Source organism: Vanellus vanellus (assembly GCF_965231255.1).
Source record: "Vanellus vanellus genome assembly, chromosome: 12".
Lineage (NCBI taxonomy): Eukaryota > Metazoa > Chordata > Aves > Charadriiformes > Charadriidae > Vanellus > Vanellus vanellus.
Window position 1 is genome coordinate 12,280,788 of NC_138917.1, and position 21,898 is coordinate 12,302,685.

General features: G+C 43.3%; 2 protein-coding genes across 2 annotated transcripts; one reads left to right on the top strand and one right to left on the bottom strand.

Annotated features, from left to right (window-relative positions):
- Positions 1-2,940: 2,940 nt before the first annotated feature.
- GABARAPL2 (GABA type A receptor associated protein like 2) lies at positions 2,941-12,405 on the bottom strand. Its single transcript, XM_082489132.1, has 4 exons — positions 12,258-12,405; positions 11,864-11,919; positions 6,872-7,044; positions 2,941-4,916 (listed from the first exon to the last, which is right to left on the bottom strand). The coding sequence occupies exons 1-4, from the start codon at positions 12,289-12,291 to the stop codon at positions 4,826-4,828; spliced, it is 354 nt and encodes a 117-aa protein (XP_082345258.1). The 5' UTR covers positions 12,292-12,405; the 3' UTR covers positions 2,941-4,825.
- A 387-nt stretch (positions 12,406-12,792) lies between these two features.
- On the top strand, positions 12,793-18,288 carry TMEM231 (transmembrane protein 231; the record flags this gene model as incomplete). Its single annotated transcript, XM_082489637.1, has 7 exons — positions 12,793-12,934; positions 13,026-13,195; positions 14,160-14,288; positions 15,628-15,771; positions 16,062-16,143; positions 16,277-16,382; positions 17,249-18,288. The coding sequence occupies 7 exons, from the start codon at positions 12,793-12,795 to the stop codon at positions 17,436-17,438; spliced, it is 963 nt and encodes a 320-aa protein (XP_082345763.1). The 3' UTR covers positions 17,439-18,288.
- Between the last annotated feature and the right edge of the window lie 3,610 nt (positions 18,289-21,898).

Genomic DNA, 21,898 nt, shown 5'->3' on the forward strand with positions numbered 1-21,898 from the left:
AGGAGCTAAAACCAAAGCAGCATTTAAAAGGCTGAGGGGCTAAGCCTGTGGGATCTCATACTCAACTGGATGGCATTTCTGAGATTGAAAATAAGTATTTAAATGCTGTAGGCTGTACCATGCTGTCAGGAAATGCTGTAGGCAGTACCGAGAAATTGCTCTAAAAATCAGAAGGGAAAAATGCAGAGAGGAGTTATCACAATCTCTGCTTTTGGAAGAGGTAGCAAACTAAACTCTCATCACTGGCAGCAGATCTTTGGAAGAATTGCTCCTGGAAGGTAGTAGTTGACGTGTTCCAAGCTTGTGTCACTCCTTTGCACTGGAATAGCTGATGAACTGAAAAACAGAGATAGGCAAGGTGTTGGGAGGACAGTAGAATGCAGAGATACTGCTACTGGGGAGCAGAGTTTGGGGAGGGGGCGTGAAATCGGGAGAATGAATTGCCCACAGTTCTTTTAATGAGGACAACAAAACAATTGGCAATGGGAGCAGCAGAGCGTATGAGGGCACCAAGATTCCCAAGGCATGTATAAAATGCTCTACAGAGCATATTTGTATTACCCAGATAGGTCCCTGACTTTCCCAAACTAGTGTGAGGACCAAAGGGCCCCATTTGTCAGAACAAAGAAACTGTAATCTGTATTTTGAGTGGGATGTCTTTAACAGCTTCACTATTGGAGAAATCATTCTGTTTTCAATCACAGTAAGAAGGCAGGGCAGACTGCCTCCTTATCTTCAAGGAAGTCAAAACCAGAGCATAGAAACAAGTGGTTTTGTTCAAGTGTAGAAGTAAACAATCTGAGCTGGAGGCTGCAGTTCCATGAGACAACATGCTAGCATCCCGCTACCTTTGAAAAAGCAAGGTTTTCATCTTTGCAGTATGCTTCCACTGCTCACCTTACAGAGGCTGAAGTGCTTACTGATCTCAGTATGTTCAGAGTAAACTGAAGACTATTCAAATTACTGTCTTTGTAGAAAAACAAACCATGAGCCCAAAACAAGGTGTAGCTTTTCACCAGGAGTTAATTCATCTTTGCAATAAGCCCAGTAAGCACTAGAGGAAAGGAAGAGAGAGGGCTGCACAGTGCAGGGCAGAAAGAGGTAGAGCCAGGTGTCCTTTGACTTGTTACAAGCTATTAGCTGGTTATGAAACCACACCTGGAGAAAATGCTTGAGGCGTGAGTATGGAAATGAAGTGTGAGTTACTTCTGGGAAGCTACTCTTGGTAAGGAGGAAAGAACGGTGTTGGAGTAAAATTGTAGCCAAATGTAGTTGAGGGGGCCAGCAGTTCTTCCTCTCAAAGCATAACCATCCTGAGAATCTGGTAATGTCATTATAAAATAAGAATGTTGCAGCAGTGGTTTACATGTGGAAGCAAGATAATTTTTGAGGAAAGACCATCTAAATTCATCTAGTACTGGTTTCATTACATCAGATGACACTTCAAGTAAGCTTAAAGATAGGTGATGTAGAAGTGTTGCTGTAGGAATAGTGAGGTATTTCTTCATTGTCTGTTCAGAGTTTAAGTTGAAAAGCCTTCCCAGTCCTGAAGGGTTAACAGAAAGTGAAGATCATATGGGATCCAAATGCTTTTAATAATTTTACAAGAGTGACCCTACTATGTAAAGGGATGCATTTCATCTATGCTTTTCAAAAGGAAATATCTTGATGTTTTATTGCCATTTTAAGTGCATCTGCAGATGAAAAGTAAAGGTACTGCTGTAGAATGTTTATCCTTTCATTCTCTGGAATTACTTGTGTACCTGGGCTCCTAAATCTAAACTAATAATTACAGACATGTTAAAGAGAGTAGTTACATATTTTTTTTTTTTTTTTTAGAGGCTTGTGAAGGGTATTCCAAGTGTCAACTAGATCATAACATTGGAAATAAGAATTAATCTTCCCTTGTTTTGTTTAGATGTATCTATGTGCTAGCATGTAATTAGCTTTATCTAGCAGTTGTGTTACATTTCTTACTCTTGTTAACAGCTAGCAAAAAATATTACTTGATAACCATAGACATAACCAACAGAACATGTTCCAATATTACAGGGTAATAAAAAAACCAGATGAAACCACTTATCTTCATTCTGAATCAAAAATTAAGAGTAAACATTAATACTAAATGTGTGGAAAGGGGGGTAGTCAAAGGAATTAATGATGGAAGCAGTGACAGAATGTTTACTAAAGCAGTGCTATACATTGCAGTGCTATTCTGAATAATGAAAGGCTTATTGAAATCAACAGCACATTTTCAGGAGTAAGCACATCCAGCGCTGTTACTGGGGCAGGCCTCCATAATAGGTAGTGTCAACATGTCAGAGGCATTTCAACATCTCTTTACCTTCTCATTTTGGAGTTCTTCTGCTAGTACCTGTGAATAACTGTAGAGCCAAACATAATTCCAGGCATAAGATGACTGCATTGGAGTTTGAATTAGTATGAATTTGATTTAAGCTTGGAAAGTGATAACTTTCCACTGTGACTGGAAACATTTTAAGAATTAAACTCTTTTGTAGCATGTAGCAAGAAAATGAAGTCAAACTTTTATTAGGAATCTAAACGGTAATTAGCGTTTCCTTGTTGCCTTATGAAGTTCAAAGTGGTGCTACTTTTCCAACCCAGTGTTACCCTTTAATATCAAAGCGTGAACTCCAGTACTGTGCAATTAGGTCAATTAAGTGTTCTTTCTGTACATCCCCACCTCATTCAGAGCCACAAGTTTGCCTCTTTGCCTGTAAGTACAAGTAGGTTTTTAAGCCCATTTGGAGAGAAGTTGACAGCCTCGTGAATAACAACTTTTTTTGGTTTTGTGGCAGAGTCCCTACTTTTGCTGTGGTATATACATGCTTTGGCAATAGTGCTCAAAAACTGGAGGAACTGATGTTGAATTCTTTACCTTGCATGCAACATTTCTAATTCTGTGTGTTTGCCTCAACTAAGTAGATACATAGAACAGTTGGGGTTGGAAGGGACCTTTAAAAGCCATCTAGTCCAACCCCTTGAAGTGAGCAGGGACATCTTCAAATAGGTCAGGTTGCTCAGAGCCCTGTCCAACCTGACCTTGAATGTTTCCAGAGACAGTGCATCTACCATCTCTCTGGGCAACCTGTGCCAGTATTTCACCACCCTCAAGGAAAAAAAGTTCTTCCTTATATCTAGTCTGAATCTACCCTCTTTTAGTTTAAAACCATTAAAAAGTCTGTCCCCATCTTTCTTTTAAGCCCCCTTCAAGTACTGAAAGGCCACAGTAAGGTCTCCCTAGAGCCTTTTCTTCTCCAGGCTGAACAACCCCAACTCTCTCAGCCTATCCTCATAGGAGAGGTGTTCCAGCCCTCTGATCATTTTTGTGGCCATCCTCTGGACTCAGTCCAACAGGTCCATGTCTCTCCTGTGCTGAGGGCTCCAGAGCTGGATGCAGTACTCGAGGTGGGGTCTCACCAGAGCAGAGTAGAGGGGGAGAATTGCCTCCCTTGACCTGCTGGTCACGCTTCTTCTGATGCAACCCAGGATAAGGTTGGCCGCCTGGGCTGTGAGCACACACTGCTGGCTCATGTCCAGCTTTTCATCCACCAGTACCCCCAAGTCCTTCTTGGCTGGGCTGCTCTCTATCCCTTCATCCCCCAGCCTGGATTGATACCAGGGGTTGCCCCGACCCAGGTGCAGGACCTTGCACTTGGCCTTGTTGAACCTCATGAGGTTCACATGTGCCCGCTTCTCAAGCTTGTCCAGGTCCCTCTGCATGGCATCCCATTCCTTGGGCATGTAAACCACACCACTCAGCTGTATAGTAAAGCTGTTTTTTCACATACTTGGTTCTGTAATGTCCTTACAGTATCTCAATAGCTACAGAATTTTTACTTGGAAAGAACATGTATATTTATGTAATTACCTGTAACACAACTACTGTTTTTTTTAATCTGAACTCCTTACCAATTATTTCTCTCTCTGCAATAACTCATGTACGAATTATACCTTCCAGTTCTCCAGCTTTCTGATCTCCTATTTGTATCATTCCTTCTCCTAGGTGCCATTCCCTTACATGCTATGCTTTTGTCACCTAGGTCCTGCTTTCCAAAGCCCACAGTATTTACCCCTCCATTGATAACCTGTGGGCAGGTGTAGCTCTTCTCCTGATGAGACTGAGTAGCTCTGAAGCTATTGGGTCTGGAACCTACAGATACTTCCTTGTTTCTTCCTTCTATTGTCATCCACATGCTGAAGGTTCAGAAGCTGTACAATGTCTAGTAAATAATATAAGCAGCTGTATAGTGTCTAGTAAATGTGATATATAACTTTCTGGCCAAAATTAACGTAAAGAAATGACAGCACTGCCTGTTTGTGACAGGAATTTTTATTGTACGTGTTTGTTAATTGAGAAAGAGGAACATATTAGCTCATTTCAACATGATCAGCATCTTGCTTCTGCTTAGGATAAGCTAGCAAATTCAGTGTTCCCAATACTAATGTAATGGTTTTATTTTTCTTAAACTAACACCTCAAAACAGAATAAATGCATATTCTTCTTTTCATGTTTTAATAGCCCAACTACTTTTTGTTATTTATCAATGTCATCAAATGTATCCCCCAAAGGAGCGAGGCTCTGGGAATTCATAGCCATGAGAAAAAAAAAATGCACAAAACCAACAAAACTTTTTTTATATAATTTAACAGTCTAATAAAACAAGACCTAGCAATATATTAAGAAATAAATCCAGTTACAAATGCATGTATATAGAAGGAAATTCTGTGGATGTCAGAACAGAAAATGATCAGCTATTTACAAGATACACAGCAGGATGGTATAGTAGCCAAGACCCACCATTCAGAAACCAAATGTGTTCTCTCCACTGTAGGCAACATACAAGAATCCATCCTCATCCTTTTCCTTCTCATAAAGTTGTCCCATAGTTAAGCTTGAAAGGGAGAAAAGAGAAACGGTTTGCTTGGATCGTGACAGTTGCAAATTGTAACAGTTAGAACCTCACATAAACAAGGATTAATAAAAGCCAACACTTCTAAGTCTCTGTGGAAATTAAAATACAAACATGAGGATCTATGAAAAGCAGTTGACTCCTGAGTTTGCAGAGAGCCCAGGAGCATTTTGCTGTGTCTAGGTTTTTGTTACTTCTTCACAAATGCGTTTATCAGAATGCTTCCTTATTTTATTGGAAATTAGTCACTGGATGTATTTCAGGTTCTGAATCATCCATTATTGATGCCTGATGGCACCTTCCTTGAACGCAGCTGCATTAACATGTTGTGTGAGCAACCTCCTTTCTCCCTCCACCCAGTGTAGTTGTGAATGTTCAGCTCGTCTCCAGTCTATCAAACTTGTGCTTTTTGGACCGTTTCTTTGAGGTCCAGGTTGCTTTGGGGAGTAAAAGCTTTGTTTTCTATATTGTTAAAAAGTGATGACTTAAGTAATGCTAGTACCAAAATGCGTGGGCAATAAATTATAAGTTAGCCAGAAACTAGTGCTTTTTTAGTGGATAAGGTTTTGAATATTTGATCTAATGAAAATTTTCTTAAATGCAATAGGTATGTGGCCCTTCACAGTCTAACCAATTGTAGTCTTTAGGGCAATGTCTGTATTTTGAAAACAAGAAGAAACACAAACGATTACTTGGCCGGTACAACTGCTCTGATCATCTACAGATGAAACAGGCAGCTGACATCAGACAGCTGCACAAATGACGCTGCCTCAGCTCACCTTCCTCTGACTTCCCAGGACTGAGAAAGGGCTAGTTAACTGAAAGGTGCAGACTGAACGTGAGTGACAGGGAAAACAACAGTGGCTTTTTACCCAACAAAGGAGCTGGGAAGAGTTGCAGGCAGTACTTGAAATAGAAAGGAACTGCTGAGTAGTAGATAAACTTCTGAATGAGGAGGGAAGGATGTCAAGAGTTAGCAGTCTATGTAATAAAGTCAGCCTACGAGAGGAGCAGAGCCATTAACAGATTAGTTTTTTGGTTATCTGTTAACAAGTTACCATTTTTGCATCAATATTGAAAGTTCAAGGCCCTATTTTTCCAGCAGAAATGACATCTCATCGTAAACGTGAGATGAGGCAATGTGCCCTTTCTTTTTCTTTCCTGTTCCCGGCAGTTCTACAGCACTGTTAAGAAGATGACATATAGGCACTCCTAATACTCTTAGAAGAAAGCAAACAGAAAAAGATGGTTCTCGCAGGTCCCTATTTGTATCACAAAGTAAATAAAAATATTCCTGAGTCTAGACAGGTTGCCTGGAGGGACTGTTACTGTTACACAGGTAAGGATTAGAATAATATTACATCATGATGTACTACTTCCTCAAATACTATTGAAGTATCTCATATAGGAAGCAGTTGTAGTTGCTGCTTCTACTATACATTATTCTGTATGTAGCAGACAACAATGAAACCTTTCTATAGTCATTTTGCATTTCATGTTTATAAAAAAAAAAAAATAAGTAATTTTTAAAACAAGTAACAGCAACTAGTATGTAATTTCTTTGTGAGCTGACAGGTTAATGGTTTTTCAGAATAATTTATGGCATTTGCTTTTGAGTATTTAACATGCAACTTTTTTGTTACATTGAGAATGATTATTTTTTTGGCATTGATGATGTAAATGTTCTTGCAGTCAACCAAAGATATCATAATAACTCCAGAGCCCACCCCTCTTGCCATGGAAGTAAATCATCATATATTTTTCAGTCAGCTTTCCTTTCAGCCTAGCTCAAGAAATAAGATGTTTATCAAACTCACGATTAAGACGTAAACAAACACCTAAAAATCACCAAATAAGCTTCAAAGAGGGGAGTTACTGTCCCTGATACACACAGGTTTGCTGAAATGGTTCTGAATACCAAGTGAATAACCTCTTACCTGGATTGTGGGACAGTCTTGTCTACAAAGAGGAATATTGCTTTCTCAGATGGCAGTTGAATCCTCTTCCTGATGATCCACATGAACTGGGCCACGGTGATGTCAGATGGAACTAAGTACTTCCTCTTGTCAATATCGACAATCTGAGATCCTGAGACTTTCTCCACTATGACCTGTAAAGCGCAGGGGTGAAGGTCAGGCTTTTCAGGATTGGTATGAACAGACAGCTCGGTAAATCGCTTGCTGGTACAGGCTTACAACAGTGAGTAGAGGGGAGGAACAAAGTGCTTTCTTGACTGCACCCAAATGAGAGGTAGGACTGCCTCAGCACTGAAAAACCTGATTTTACAACTGCACCAAAACCTACATTTATATACACAATGGCTCAAAAATTCCTTTGCCCAAGGTTGACAGTCATGGGGTAAAAAGATGCAACATGCCTAAAAGAAACCTGTGACGGGAAAGTATATGCATATTTTAACTCTTTGTACACCGATAATATGAAATTACTGCACTGTGGACAGTGTTATTCATACTAGGACAATAATGTCTCGTTGTGCTTAAATATGGCTAATTTTCAAAATGTTCTGAAGTTCCCCATGTGTGCTCTCCAAAAATGGTGCATTCTGCAACAAAAGCTTGGGGAGCAGGGCCAAGAGAGGAACTGGCATCTGCTGAGACATTCAAAGCACAGGCAGCTTGTAAAGTTAAGGTTTAGGAGTGGCTTGTCTGCGCTACTGCCCTTAAAGTAACTGGTGATTGAAGGAAGGAGTCCAGAACTTCTGTCTTCTCACTTGCCCCAGTTGACAGTAACAAATGGAGGAATCCATTTAACCATATTCCTTCCTTGCCCCATTCATCGGTACTGGAGTAATGAAAAATTCAACTAGACCGCAGTGCTGGTACCTGAGCAATGGCAGGTGATCTGAGGAAATGCATTCCCTTTGTACAAATACTGCTTATTTTGGTTTTGTCACTATCACAATGTAAAAAAAGAGTAGAACAGAATATTTCAGTTGCAAGGGACCTACAACGACCATCTAGTCCAGCTGCCTGACCACTTCAGGGCTGGCCAAAAATTAAAGTATGTTATTAAGGGCATTGTCCAAATGCCTCCTAAACACTGACAGGCTTGGGGCATCGACCACCTCTCCAGGCAGCCTGTTCCAGTGCCTGAACACCCTCGTGGTAAAGAAATGCCTCCTCATGTCAAGTCTGACCATCCCCTGATGCAGCTTTGCATCATTCCCACACGTCCTGTCACTGGGTACCAGGGAGAAGAGCTCAGGACCTCCCTGTCTGTGTCTTCTCCTCAGGAAGCTGCAGTGGGCAATGAGGTCACCCATCAGCATCCTTTTCTCCAAACTAGACAAACCCAGAGTCCTTAGCTGCTCCTCACAGGACATGCAAATGTGACCATCATTGCTTGAAATCTTGTGTTACACAGAATTATAGTTTGCAACATGCATGCCTTATCCTCTTTTGAATTGTTGTATGACTAAATAAAATCACACAATATGAAGAAATACTGGTTTAATACATACACCACCTCCACCCTCCCAACTTAAACCGTCTTCTTTAAACAATGTCCCAAGTTGCTCCTAACAGATGGCAGAACCAGCTGCCTTGATACGGTGTATAGCAAAAGAAAAGAACAGGAAGAAATATTAGAAATAGATTTCAGTAACACTGAAGCTAAAAAACCCCAGTATTTAGGTAACTGGGAGGGAGAACCACCAACCTAGTCTAATATCTAATCTGCCATTTCATCTGTTGTGCACAAGCCAGAGATGCCAAAATGGCTCTCAGGCTTCTATCTAGAGCAGCAGAGTATTCATTGATTTTTTTTTGTCTCCCTGAAGTTTTATGTATTCATCCGTGCAGCATCCTGTACCGTTACACAACATGTACCAGTAAATCAGAAGCTGTTATGCTAAGCAGAGAGAGGCACATGCATACCTCAGGTAGCTCAGTGCAGAGCTGAAGAAGCCACGTTACATCGGAATACCATCAAAACTCTGCCAGAGTTGCAGTGCCAACTGTGGTACAATGCAAGGTTCTAGTCAGCCATAGACCACATGTTCATTTTTTTTTTACAGTACTTTACTGCTTTTGATTTGACATCCATTCTCTCTGAATTTCTATAATTAATCTGGCAATGTTACTGACTTCCCACAGCCAGCTACCAAGCATTTCAGCCAGGCTCAACAATGCCTCAAGAAAGAGAAACGAAGCGTGGCTGCAGTATGCGCTGGAATACCAGCTGGCCTGTCAAGGATGCCAGTTAAGCACTCCACCAAATCACCAGAAAGGCGCTGCGATGTGATCTTGTCTGTGTGCCTCTGCTGTACCAGACTTATACCGCCAGATAATCCAGCAGTGTATGCATCTGATGTTGAAAACTATATGATTACAGCTTCAGTTGACTGGATGAAGTTACAGGATGACAGTGAAGCCATACTAATAAAGTGTAGGTTTTAGCTATATATGAATGATAACCAGATGGGATATGTAGGCCATAAGGAAAAAAATAAAATAACTAATACTAATAATGATTAAAAAATCACAACCCATGCTTATGCTGCTAGGCCACCATAGAAACTTGGCTATTCTCTGCCTATACTGGGAGCGTTGGGTACCTGAAAGCAGGTAGGAACCCAAGCAGAGATGCCAAGGTAAGATGATGTTTGCAGCATCAACAGGCTTTTGTTTGCAACTTTGAAAAAAAGACTGCCTATGTCAATCACTATTTTAGGATGTCTGTAGACTCAAGTCTGCAATAACATACTGATTTTTGCACTGGAAAACAGATTTTTTTTTTAACATGTTATTCTGAATATAACTGCACTCTAAGGTATATTGTTTCTTCCCTCTAAGGTATATTGTTTCTTCCCATGGCATTATTGTTGTCAAGGTACAACTCACTGATGCTATTCTCTGCTCTGTGTTATGCTGAACTGGCATTAGAGTATCTTTCTTTGTACATTAGGAAATTAGAAATTGACTACAGGAAGATGGCCACAAACAAAACCAAACAAAAAGCAACAGGTACATGAGGAAGGAGAATTAAGTATTACTTGTGGAAAGGACCTGACACGTATTGCTCCTCACAGGCTATTTCTTGAAGGAAAAATGCAGCACATGAGGAAATAAGGCTTACAAGAAGTTCCGGTGTCTCCATTCCTTAGCTGTGTGTTCTCCATTGCTACAGCATACAGGTAATGCTCAAGTAAATTTATAAAATATGCTATCTTATGATCTGGAGAGGGTTTTCCTTATAGTTTCTTCAGCTCTGCCTACAGCAACAGAAGGAGGGCATAGTAGCTGCAATTTAGTAGGCGGGAACTGTAAAGAGGACCAAGAACAGCCTGAAGGGAATATTGAAGCCTTAACAACTGATACTTTTTTTTTTTTTTTTTTTTTTTAAGATTACAATAACACACTAGGCATTTTAGCTTCATAATGCAGAAACTGTCATAACTGGAAGTCAAGGCTGTTCATGAACTGCTTCTAGTAAAACTTATAGATAGCTTTAACCCTTAGACCACTTGATTCCCTGGGCAAATTTAAAATTGCAGAGCTTAGCAAGCATGAATTTCTTTCACCTCCCATTTTATTCCTAAAAGGTCTAGCCTAGGACAGAGGCAGGCTGTCCATATATTGTCTTAATAGGTTTGAACCACTGAAACGTCTCTAAATCCAGGTTGACAGATAACAGCAGCTAAGAATTGAAGTCACTTTGACCTATGTCGCTGGATGCAGGCTATAACCTGGAAAGCAGGAAACATACATTGAGTCTGAAAAACACTTTTGAGTATTACATGTCAAAAATATATTTGATGCCAACTATTTTGTGAAAGGTACGTGGCTCAATCTGAATCATCAAGCAGAAAACATGTATCAGCCCAGACAAAGCATCGCACTGCGATTTGAGATTTAATTTCTGTATCCATCCACCCCTTGCTGTCCACTCCCGATACAGCATCGTGTAATTCGGATTCACACTGTGAGTTTCACTCTCTTTTTCCCCTAGGGTTATGAGAGATATTTTTGGAATGGACAAATGGATATCTCTGGAGGTGTACAGTCACTGGCATGTTACAGTCTATATAGGAGGGGGTAGTTAGCCAAGCAGAGAATGGCAAAGATCAGATCTGCTTGCCAGACTGCAGCTGGAGAGGATGCTGTGACTAGGTGCAACTCAGCAGCAGAGAAAATCAGTGGGATTAGAGGTTCTTCTCTGGGCTATGCTGTCTAATGGATAAGTCATTTACCAAGAGGTCAGATAGGAGTGGCACTAACTGGCGTGTGGTCAGATGGGACGTGGGAAATTTTACTCACAAGCAGGTAAGTTGAGAATGTGGACGTGTTGCTAACTGTTACATAAGGATGTGAAGTGTGGTCATTCCACTGACTGAAACATGATAAAAGGGATTGCGGAGTGAAGAAGAGAGGTCATTCACTATTTAGCAGACAGGTAGGTATTAATGCAGAAAGGAGGGGTCACCACTTGCACTGGCTCTTCAAGCAATAGGGTTTGCACGGGGAGATTCACCATGGTAAGACTGGTTACAGGCATGGAATACATGATGGAAAATTGCCTTCCTCATATACCAGGATAGGAGACTGGCAAGGTTTAAAGAATTTATGATCTTTCTTGGGATCAGGCATAGAATGAATCCTCAAGACACTGAAAGTATTTGCTGGGATATAATTGCCATTAGAAGAAACCAGGACACTGAGAAACCATAAACATGCCTGGAAAGTGTTTAGAAAGTCAGGCCCTCTTGCTTACTTGTCAATATGCACAGGGGCAGAGGAAGGAATATTGCATTAGTTAGACGTGTTTGGGACCTCTTTAGAACATCTAAGGGCACAAAAAGGAAGGTGACTTTACTTAGTAGGATCTGATCAAAGAAGAGAGAGCAGGATGGAAACCGCTTATCCACCTTTGCCTCTAAGCACTCAGAGGAAGCTGGTGTGGTTACTCACCGGGACACGGTCAGGGTATTTGGCTCGGATTTTTGCCGACTCGACACATCTGTGCTCTGCGAACAAAACTCGTAATTAGTCACTGCATAGTAATAGTACCGCCAGTGTCCTCGAGGGAGAGGGCAGCGCCCGCAGAGACGGGAGCCTGCGGGGATCGCGACTGTCTTGCCCCCGCCCCAAGGTGGGTCTCCAGCTGTCCAGGGAGGCCGTCCCCGGGCATCGCGCCACCCTTGGCCGAGGGCCGCAGGCGGCTGTCCGCCCAGAGACGAGACGGACGGCGCGGGGAGCCGACCCGGGCGCGCAGAGCCGGGAGGCCGCGGGGCAGATGGCGGCACAGGAGGCGGAGGGCGGCGGGGCCGCCGGCGGGCAGCGCCTGGCCCGGGCCCACCCTTACCCAGCGCGTGGTCCTCCTTGAACATCCACTTCATGGTGCGGGCCGGCGGGAAGCGGAGCCAGCGGCGGGAGGCCCGTGTGCGGGCGGGCGGGGGCTCGTGCCGGACGGCCGGGCCTGTCGCTGTCACGGTCCCTGTCACAACAACAACAGCCAGGGCTAGGCAGGCGGGACTTCCGGCTCACCCGTTCCCTAGCAACCGCCCGAAAAGAAGCGCTTCCGGCCGGGGCAGCGAGGGGCGGGGCTGGCGTATCCGGGCGCGCAGTCACCTGGCACGAGCACGAGGCCTTTCCGGGGTGCTCGAAGCCGCACCGCGGGCTCCGCCGCTACCGCGACGGCTGCCTCCGGCTCCGTACCGCTGCCCTTACCGGGCGCTCTCCCGCCTGACCGCAGCCCTCCGTCCTGGCGTGTAGCGGCGCGCGCTGATTGGCTGGCGCGCCCGTTCCCCCCTCGGTGCCCCGGCGCGCTGATAGGCTCGGCGTCCCGTCAGTCCGGCGCCCCGCCGTTGCCGGCGTGAGGGCGCGGGCTGAGGCGGGCGATGGCCGCCGTGGAGCTGTTCTCCCATCCCGCGCTGCACACCCGCTACCGGGCCGGGCTCTGCTCTGCCGCCGCGTTGGCCCTGTTGCTCATCACGGTGCTCACCTACGTGCCGCCGCTGCTGGTGGCCTACCGGAGCCACGGTGAGCGCCGCTCCACCCGACCCCACCCGGTCCTGCCCGGCCCGGCCCGGCGCGGTGCGGTCCTGAGGCTTGGTGCTGTCTCTGCCTGCAGGTTTCTGGCTGAAGCAGAGCTCGTACCTGGAGCAGCCCAGTGTGCGGTTCCAGTACGAGGTGCTCTTCGTGGCCACCATCGGGCCCGGCCCGGGCAGCTTCTTGGCGTGGAGCACGTTTCCAGCGTTCAACAGGCTGCAGGAGGACCGGCTGCGAGTCCCGCTGCTGTGGGTAGGCCTGCCCGCGGCGGGCGCAGCGGCGGTGGTGGGAAGAAGGGCTGGAGAGAGGGAGCAGGGACGGGGGTTGGCGGTGCCTGCAAGCAAGCGGCCTGTCGTGCGCCGCTGCCTTCAGGTAGCAGCAGCTTCCCGCCTAACCTCGCACCTCACAGCAAAATTTGCTTGGGACAAATGGTTTTTAACCGGTCCGGTTTTAATCCTTCTCAGTGTTACAGAATCATAGAATCGTTTAGGTTGGAAAAGACCCTTAAGATCATCGAGTCCCACTGTTAACGCTGCCAAGTCTACCATTAAACCATGTCCCTTATCACGATCTGAAGTTTGCAGGCATTGGTAGGCAGCCCTGCTTTCAAAACAGGTGTGTGCTTTCTAAAGCACATAGCCTCTGCCCTGCAGCCTTTGTTCCTTCTGGGATTCAACAGTGGCAGTTATTTTCCTGTGTTACCTTTTTTACGAGTCCTGTTATGCTTGCAAATAGCTGAAGTGCTGGGCGTTCGTGGCACAGACATGTCGCAAGCCTTGGCTCACAACCAGGAATTGGCATGCAGAGGCCATTAAGAGGCAGCCTGCAATGGCAAAAGGCAAAAGCCTGACTGTCAGTCACACGTTCACACAGGATGTGACAGAAGATCCAGCACTAAAGCACGATTTGCAGCATGCAGGGGAGATGGTTGGAGCGGCATAGGGCAGAAGAGACCTTGAAGAGTCTGATGAGCTTTCGCTCCCTGGGGGGCGTATGACACATTGTATAACAGACAAAATGGCAGGCTTCTTGCTTGTCTCTAGTCCTGTGTCTATATATAAAGTCAAGCAGCTTTTTATTGCTTTCCTAACTAGGCAGTTTATTTGCTTCCTTAGTATGTGCATGCTGCAGTTGTGGAGATCCACTGGGGTTTTACCTTTTTTGTTTTTAACAGAAGTTCCCATCTTTAAAAAAAAATTCTCATTGATTCTTTTAGGCTAGAGAAGAGGACAAAAATCAAGATGGCAAAATGGATCAGTTGCATTTTAAATTGGAACTTCCACTACAACCTACAGAGCATGTAGTTGGTGTTCAGCTGATTCTACTCTTTTCCTACCAGCTTTATGTGAGCATTTTTAGGTTTATTTGTTGTGATATATAGACCAGGTGTAATATTCCAGTAGTGGTTATGCAAAGGATGAAAGAACCTTTCCACATTTGAAATTCCTAGCTAAAAGATTTATTTTACTAACAAATATTTAATTTTCTCCTCCTCTGCTGGGTCATTCCTCATCTAGCTCTGTTGTGTATTTTGATATGTTTTGTTAGGTTTTTGGGGGATTTTTTTGAAGTTGTGTATTCTCTTGGGTTGTAGTGTAGCATAGAGGACAGAGATGTGCAACAGTGGGTATCGGTGGCATAACTGAGTCTTGCAGTAGGCAGAAGGATGTGCATTCTTACATCCTGCTGTGTCTTGACATAACCAGTTAGTTTTCTGAGGTGGAGGGGCAGGCTGTTGCAGCAGCCTAAAACTCTATACATTTTGCTTACTTAACAGCTCTTGAAGCAATGGTAGTCTTCTTCCAGGTTCTTCTGTATTTTGTAACTGGGAGGGGGAAGAAGGGGAGACGGGAAAAAATTCTGCTGCCATTGTATCTGCAGTGACAGTGCAATTAATACCTAAAGCAGTGAGTAAAGCACTAGTGCACAGAGAACCCATGGATGCATCTGAAAGGTGCAATAATATAGACCTGTGTTGGATGCAGCCACGCAGACAAGAACTTGTTTTACTCGGGAGATTAGGCTTAGTTTATCCGAGAGACTCTTGCTGATTGCTGATGGACAAGCTTAGCAAGCATAGCTGTGTGGTGTAAAAAACATTCTTAAACCTATGAGGCCCAAAGTAAAGCCCACCAGTCCTAAAGTTGTGCTGAAGTATTAGGTCAGTGATTAGTATCACAGAAAGTTCGGATATTCGCACCACCTTTGTTTTACAGTAAATGTGAAAATTTTCCTTTAGATTGAGTGGTTGATAAGGGCTAAGGAACTTCCTTGTTTAGTCCTTATTGCAGGGCAGGAGTCCTTAGCTAGCTTTGACTGCTGAGTATTTTAAAGTGTGTCTCCAATGAATATGTTTAGCCATCTTGCCGCTTTTCACACATTACAGCAAGTCAAATCTTTCTGTCGTTAGCCACAGACTGTTGGACTTCACTGAATCTCTTGTGGAACTTTGGTTTATAAAGTTAGCTAACTGACGACTAAGGTAGTTCACCGAAAAAAAAAAAAAAGCAATTCATGTTTCTTATTTGGTGTTCCCTTGTTTAGACTAATATTATGATCTGAAACTTGTGAGTCAGAAAAAAATCAAATCCATGCAGAAAATCTGTAGATGCAAAGAGGTAGAAAAGTGCATTGTGTTTTCCCCCCTTTCCCTAAATTCTCTTTTCTCCTGTTCACCATTTCAGAGAATGTCAACACTTGTGATGCAGAGCATGGCTTTTCTTCAGTTTTTCTCTCCTGTGCCAGGGTCTCAGCTCTACACAAATGGAGACCTAAAATTGAACCAGAGGCAATTACTTAACTATTGTGGACTGGATACCAGATACAATGTGAGGAAACTTTTTTTCCTTCCTCATCCGTTCCTTCCCCACCACCTTGTCCTCGTAGTACCGTAGGTGACACCCTGACTATTTGTACTCCTGCACAGAGTAGACCCTAGAACTTTGAAACTGGTGTTTTCTTGTTAGACTGAACGGTGGAAGAGGTTATTCTGCCAAGATGTTCCGTCTGATGTTTATGTGCATTCCTTCAAAGGCATGGTTACTTTGCATAAGAAACCTGGTAGAATTACTTTCTTGAAGAGCAGACAAATAATGCAAGTATCTCCTTGTTGTAATAGGTATCTGTGGTCAATGGCACAAGTCCTTTTGCGAGTGACTATGATCTAACAAATATCATTGCAGCATATTGGGAAAGAAACGGTAAGCCTGAATGTGTAGCTGTGAATTACAGGACAGCAGTAGTTAGCGTAATGGCAGCTGTTCTGTGAGGATTTGAGTTCTGTGTTAAGACTGAAAAGCCCCTTAACCTGGATGTTTCTTTTCCCCATTTTAGTGACAACAGTCTTTTCAGATCCCAACCCTGTTTGGATGACTGGAAGAGCAACAGATACACCATTTATCATTAATGCCACTATTCGTTACCCAGTGGAAGTTATCTTATATCCTTTGAAGACTGCATAAACTGTGACATAACTGGGGTTGTGTTATTTGGGCCTTCACATATAGGCCAAATGAAAACTGTTTTCTTGTAGACTTGCTGCTAAACTTTTCCTTTGTTAGCTAAGCAAATGCTGTAGTTCTGTTTGCCTGTTCCTCCAGATGCTTCTGCTTGCATAACCACTTTTTGCCGTTTTCTACTGGGAACCTCTGTTGCTTTTCAGCCTTACTTAACTGGCCTTTAAGGCAGCTTCTTAGCCATTCACAGTGAATATCCTTAGTAAGTGTCTTGCTTTGCTCCTGCAGTACCTTCTGTCCCAGTCTGTCAGGGATGCTGCTAGCAAAACATGATAGTGTATTCTGTGGCCTAAAGCAAATCATGAGAAATCTGTATGCATGGTAAGCTCACCAAATAATAACTCCTCAGTGGATGTGGCAAATCTGTTACATGCGCAGACAGCCCTGAAATTTTTCTTCTAAAAAATAATTCTTCATTCATTACATTCTTCACTCATTTTCTCAGACAAAAACAAGCCTACGTTTAAAAGGATCTGTGTGGAGCACATTTCTTAAGAGGTTTGTTTACCTACCTGAGTAGTACTCATAACTACTTCCCATGAGTCAGGGACTAAATAGGCACTTTCCATGGAATTGGTTTAAATGTCTTCTAGGACAGACATTTTTGCAGCTTTTATTACATACTATGGTAAAAGGCTTTTAGGGGCTTCCATGGTTCAAAGGCTTTGCATTTGCCGCACAAACTAATGTCCAATAAGTTTTGTGCCTTTCCACCTCTGAGTTCCTTTGTTTAGTTATTGCAGTGGTAGTATCAGAAGCTTCTTCGTTAACATTCCTTGACTTTCTTTAAATATCAGCCAGGATTTTGGGAAATGATTAAATTTGCCTGGATCCAGTATGTCAGCATTCTACTTATCTTTCTTTGGGTGTTTGGTAGGATTAAAATGTTTGTGTTCCAGAATCAGGTGTTGACTACAACTCCAATATCACCAGTTCTGCCAGTGTCTCCAGTATTGTCCTACAAACAGCACCAGTCCTGAGGAGATGCCTGAGAACACTTTAAAGACATGCAGTTCAAAAATAGACCTGTTTTTATTCTCTATACACTTTTTTTACTTCGGAAGATCAGAACTTTGTAAGTATGTTCCAAGTATATTCTGTTCGTGCTTCCTTTTTAAAATACATGTTAATTTATCGATTTCTCTGGGAACACTGCTTTGGGACTGAAAATTTTAATATTTTTGACTGTTAAAGAAGAACCTAGTTATTTTTTGCGATCAGAACACTCTTCAAAAACCAGTAGAAAGCAATGAGACTACTTTTGTGTGATCTTAATTTTGCTAAACCTTGAATACTGAAAATGATATGCTAACAGTAACATAAGCCATTTTTACTGTCTTGTAAATTCGCTGCTGAGTTAGAGTTCTGTTGAGCTATCTGTATGTGAATTTATGTGCACTATGAAAGCAAAAAATATAAGGAATATGAAAAAATGTATGGATGAGTTAGTGTCAGAGCCATGCTTCTGTAACTGCGGCTATATGTGCTCACTGATTTAGTTATTTAATTGGATGATGGATAAATTCAAGGTTGATGTGAGAAACTGGGTTGTGGGTGATAGTGTGTGCAAGGTTTGAACAATCATTTACTATTGGCATTATTCTTGTAGCACTAGACCATTAACTGTGAATTTGGAATAGTGAAACAGAGAAGCCTGGTATTTATTTATAGAAAATTAACAAAAAACCTACCAGAGAAGTTTCAGAGTTCCAAAGCAATTGAATAATTACTTTCAGAACTTACATGATAACTTAGAACAGATAAAAATCAAATCAATTATAACCACACGATGAGCACTGAAAGACTGTGTCCCTCATTCTTGATGGAGGGGGGGTGGTAGGGAAGATTATTTAATTTTATTTTCTTCCTGAGTTTATTTTTTTATGCCAGACAAGCTTAAAAGGGAAAACAACCAGATTTCCATTATGTTTTCAGTTTTGTAGTTAAGATTTAATTCTAGCAAAGCAGTGTTATGGCAGGAGAGAGTCTAAAACAATTTTAGATGCTAGTTGAGAAAATTCTGAGTGTCTTTGGTTCCTTTGAACTCTTAGCACATGGTGCAGCTATGAAACGTGAAAGAGCCACTTGGACAGCAGTACCCCATCCTTTGGTCATTGTCTTCTAAAATTCAACATCCTGGCTGTTTGAAGACCTGCCTATTCCTTTTTCTTTTCTCCTTCTCAAAACAGCCAGCTTCTTTTTAACTTCTGTTTAAGCTTTTTCAGCCTGCATTTCTCACAGCTTTTACATGCTGGACGGACTCCAGCGTATTCTTCAATGGAAGTGAAACATTAACATGGGGAGCCATGTCTTGGTTATTCAACATACTTTTGTGCTTGTGAAATTACTTGTGAATTGTAAATTATTGCAAGGAGCATTTGCTGTATATACACATATATATTTATTGGTTTGAAATCTCCATTTTGCTTTTTGATCTTTGAAGTTTGTACTGACTTTTTATCAGAGTGCACAGATTCAAAGCAACTGTCTACTGCTTTTTAGTGTTTCTAGGCACTACACAGGATGAACGAAGGGGCCTATGAGGTTGTTTCCCCAATATCTCAAGCTGATGTACACCCGGTCTGCTGTAGTCCCAGCTCTTCTCCCTGGCAATGGTGATGGTGCTTGTATGACTGCATGAGTTAATTCAGGGAGTTCATTATGGTGAAGATTATGTTTATGAAATATAGTCACTTTTTCAGACAAGTAAGTTCCCTGAATGAACTTGGTATGTGTATGCATGAGCATTAGGGTAGGCATAAGCAAGGGACAGAAATATCTGGAGAGACCATAGAACCCCCATTTTAAAGGTTTGAGCTGTTGTACTCCCACAAAAATGGAATGCATAACAGTCCTTCAAGCCGAACAGAAGCCTGTTTAAGGTAGCAGCTGGAACAGGAAAGAGGATAATGCCAGAAAACAACAATAATACTGGGAGACTCCATTGTCCCTATTTCACTTTTCTCTTTTATTGTATCCTTCCTCATTATGACAAGTGGCACTGCTCAGAGCAACAGTTCAGTGAATGCACATGAGATAAGAAATGGTGAATAGAGAAAATTATCCTTATCACAGAATTTTGTGGGGCCCGGTATTTATCAGTCAGGATTTACAGTTTACACATTTACTACTCAGGGCATAGGTTTTAAAAGCTAACCTCAGCCGGAAGTTAGAAAGCCCCAGCAACTGTCTGGGTTCTTAGATTTGCAGTTTTTCAGCTGGAGTTCAGGGTTTACAGCTTATTATTAAATAGACAGGTCTAAAGCCTGAGATGATAAACCGTGGGCACTCACACTCCACAAGGAATTGATTAAAATTCCATTTATTGAACTTAATGCCAGAAGGAAAAAGAGGTTAGTATGGATAGTTCTGTGTCCTTCAGATGCTGGGAATTTGTGCAGAACCAGAGTCACCTTCAATCAAGGCACAGCGTATTGTGCAGATCCCTTCTGTAAGGAGGTTCTACCAATGTCTTGGTCTTTAGAGCTCTTGCAGAATTTCCTTAGAAGAAAATAATTCTAGTCATCATGTCTTTTGCCAAACAAAAGGATGTTCACATGGGAACCTGCTGCTTCTCTATGATAAAGATGTTCAGATGCTACAATCACCAGTGCCAAGTGGGAGCTGCCTGCAGGCTCCTTTAATCCAGTTAGCCAACTAAGTTAATTTTCACAGAATCACAGTATTTTCAGAGTTGGAAGGGACCTCTAGAGATCATCTAGTCCAACTCCCCTGCTAAAGCAGGATTGCCTAGAGCACATTACTCAGGACTGCATCCAGGCGGGTCTTGAATATCTCCAGAGAAGGGGACTCCACAACCTCCCTGGGCAGCCTGTGCCAGTGCTCTGTCACCCTCACCGTAAAGAAGTTTTTCTGTGTATTTGAACGGAACTTGCTGTGTTCTAACTTGTGCCCATTGCCCCTCGTCCTGTCACTTGGAACCATCGAAAAGAGCCTGGCTCCATCCTCCTTCAACCCACCCTTTAGATACTTGTACGCCATAATAAGGTCTCCCCTCAGCCTTCTCTTCTCCAGGCTAGAGAGTCCCAGCTCTCTCAGCCTTTCCTCATAAGGGAGATGCTCCAAGCCCTTAATCATCTTAGTTGCCCTTCGCTGGACTCGCTCCAGCAGTTCCCTGTCCCTCTTGAACTGGGGAGCCCAAAACTGGACACAGTATTCCAGTTGTGGCCTCACCAGTGCAGAGTAGAGGGGGAGAATGAGCTCCCTCGACCTACTGGCCACACTCTTCCCTATGCAGCCCAGGATTCCATTGGCCTTTTTGGCAACAAGGGCACATTGCTGGGCCATGGATAATTTACTGTCTACCATGACCCCCAGATCCTTCTCCTCCGAGCTACTTCCCAGCAGGTCCGCCCCTAACCTATACTGGTGCCTAGCATTCTTCCTCCCCAGGTGCAGGACCTTGCACTTGCTTTTGTTGAACCTCATTAGGTTCTTCTCTGCCCAGCTCCAGCCTGTCCAGGTCACGCTGGATGGCAGCATGGCCCTCTGGGGTGTCAGCCACCCCACCCAGTTTGGTATCATCAGCAAACTTGCTGAGGATACACTCTGTCCCCTCATCTAGGTCATTAATGAATATATTAAACAAAATTGGACCAAGTATTGACCCCTGGGGGACACCACTGGTTACAGGCCTCCAACTAGACTCTGTGCCACTGATCACAACCCTCTGAGTTCTGTCCCGCAGCCAACTCTCAATCCACCTCACTGCCACCTCATCTAGCCCATACTTCCTCAGCTTCCTAATGAGGATGTCATGGGAGACAGTGCCAAAAGCCTTGCTAAAGTCAAGGTAGATGACATCCGTGACTCTCCCCTCATCCAGCCAACCAGTTATAACATCATAGAAAGCTATCATATTGGTCAAGCATGATTTACCCTTGGTAAATCCATGTTGACCACTTCCAATAACTTCCTGTTCCTCAACGTGTTTGGAGATGACATCCAGAATGAGTCGCTCCATTACCTTCCCAGGGACAGAGTTGAGACTAACTGGTCTGTAGTTCCCTGGGTCCTCCTTCTTGCCTTTTTTGAAGATCGGAGTGATGTCAGCCTTCCTCCAGTCCTCAGGCACCTCTCCTGTTTTCCATGACCGTTCAAAGACGATGGAGAGTGGTCTAGCAATAACATCCGCCAGCTCTCTCAGCACTTGTGGATGCATGCCATCAGGGCCCATGGACTTGTGAATGTCCAGCTTGGCCAAGTGGTCTCTGACACGGTCCTCCTCAACTGAGGGAAAATCTTCCTCTCTCCAGACCTTCCCCTTTGCCTTCAGAGTATGGGATTCATGAGGGACAGCTTTAGCAGTGAAGACCGAAGAAAAGAAGGCATTCAGTAACTCTGCCTTCTCTGTGTCTTCCACCACTAGGGCACCTGTCTCATTCACCAGTGGGCCTACATTTTCCCTAGTCTTCCTTTT

Bases quoted from the DNA above. Each gene is read 5' to 3' on its own strand.
- GABARAPL2 (XM_082489132.1), bottom strand. From the start codon at position 12,291: ATGAAGTGGATGTTCAAGGAGGACCACGCGCTGG. The intron at 11,920-12,257 runs GTAAGGGTGGGC...TTTTGTTCGCAG, and splicing joins CAAGGAGGACCACGCGCTGG to AGCACAGATGTGTCGAGTCG. The intron at 4,917-6,871 runs GTAAGAGGTTAT...CTCCCTTTCAAG, and splicing joins AAGACTGTCCCACAATCCAG to CTTAACTATGGGACAACTTT.